The sequence below is a fragment of the Penaeus monodon genome, chromosome 30 (assembly GCF_015228065.2).
Source record: "Penaeus monodon isolate SGIC_2016 chromosome 30, NSTDA_Pmon_1, whole genome shotgun sequence".
Taxonomy (NCBI): Eukaryota; Metazoa; Arthropoda; class Malacostraca; order Decapoda; family Penaeidae; genus Penaeus; species Penaeus monodon.
Window position 1 is genome coordinate 31,284,532 of NC_051415.1, and position 576 is coordinate 31,285,107.

At 39.8% G+C, this 576-nt stretch overlaps 1 protein-coding gene across 1 annotated transcript in view; it reads left to right on the plus strand.

Annotated features, from left to right (window-relative positions):
- Positions 1-576, plus strand: part of LOC119592415 (MAM and LDL-receptor class A domain-containing protein 1-like) — an 11,913-nt gene that overhangs the window by 10,518 nt on the left and 819 nt on the right. Inside the window, exon 17 of the mRNA XM_037941236.1 lies at positions 337-455. Coding sequence (XP_037797164.1) covers positions 337-455 — 119 coding nt within the window. The remainder of the gene's footprint in view (positions 1-336; positions 456-576) is intronic.

Below are 576 nucleotides of genomic sequence, written 5' to 3' on the forward strand. Positions count from 1 at the left end.
CGCTTAAGAGAGAGAGAGAGACACTACTGACATCACTATGAAAGAGATTCGGTTCGAAAATGGCAGTCGGAAACGATGTTAATGGTTCTGCTGGTATTTTTGAAGCTGTTAGTGGTTTGATAATAGTGGCTTCGGGTATTAGTTTTAGAATAAATAAACTGCGATTCCAGATTGCAATTCTATTTACAGTGTGCTTTGTGAGATATACTAGAAGGAACATCGGTTAGTCTATTTTCATGACGCAACAAGTCATAGATATATACATTCGCTTCATAATATACTTTAAAAAAGGAAAAAAATCTTACTAATACATCTCCCATTCCCGCGTGCATGCAGCCACGTACCTTTACGTCGACACAGTCTTCGAGGGCACCGGAATGGCACTGCTGGAGAGCCAGATGTTCCAGCCTGAACAACACAACAACCTTTGCTTCCACTTCTGGTTCTTCATCCAGGTGAGACACGCGAAATACTCCACGATGAAGATATTTAGAAAATAAAAGGATTAATGACAACAAAGGATTAAAAACATCGTTTCAGCTGAGCCATGTAGCTAACACGCTGTAGTTATTTAGA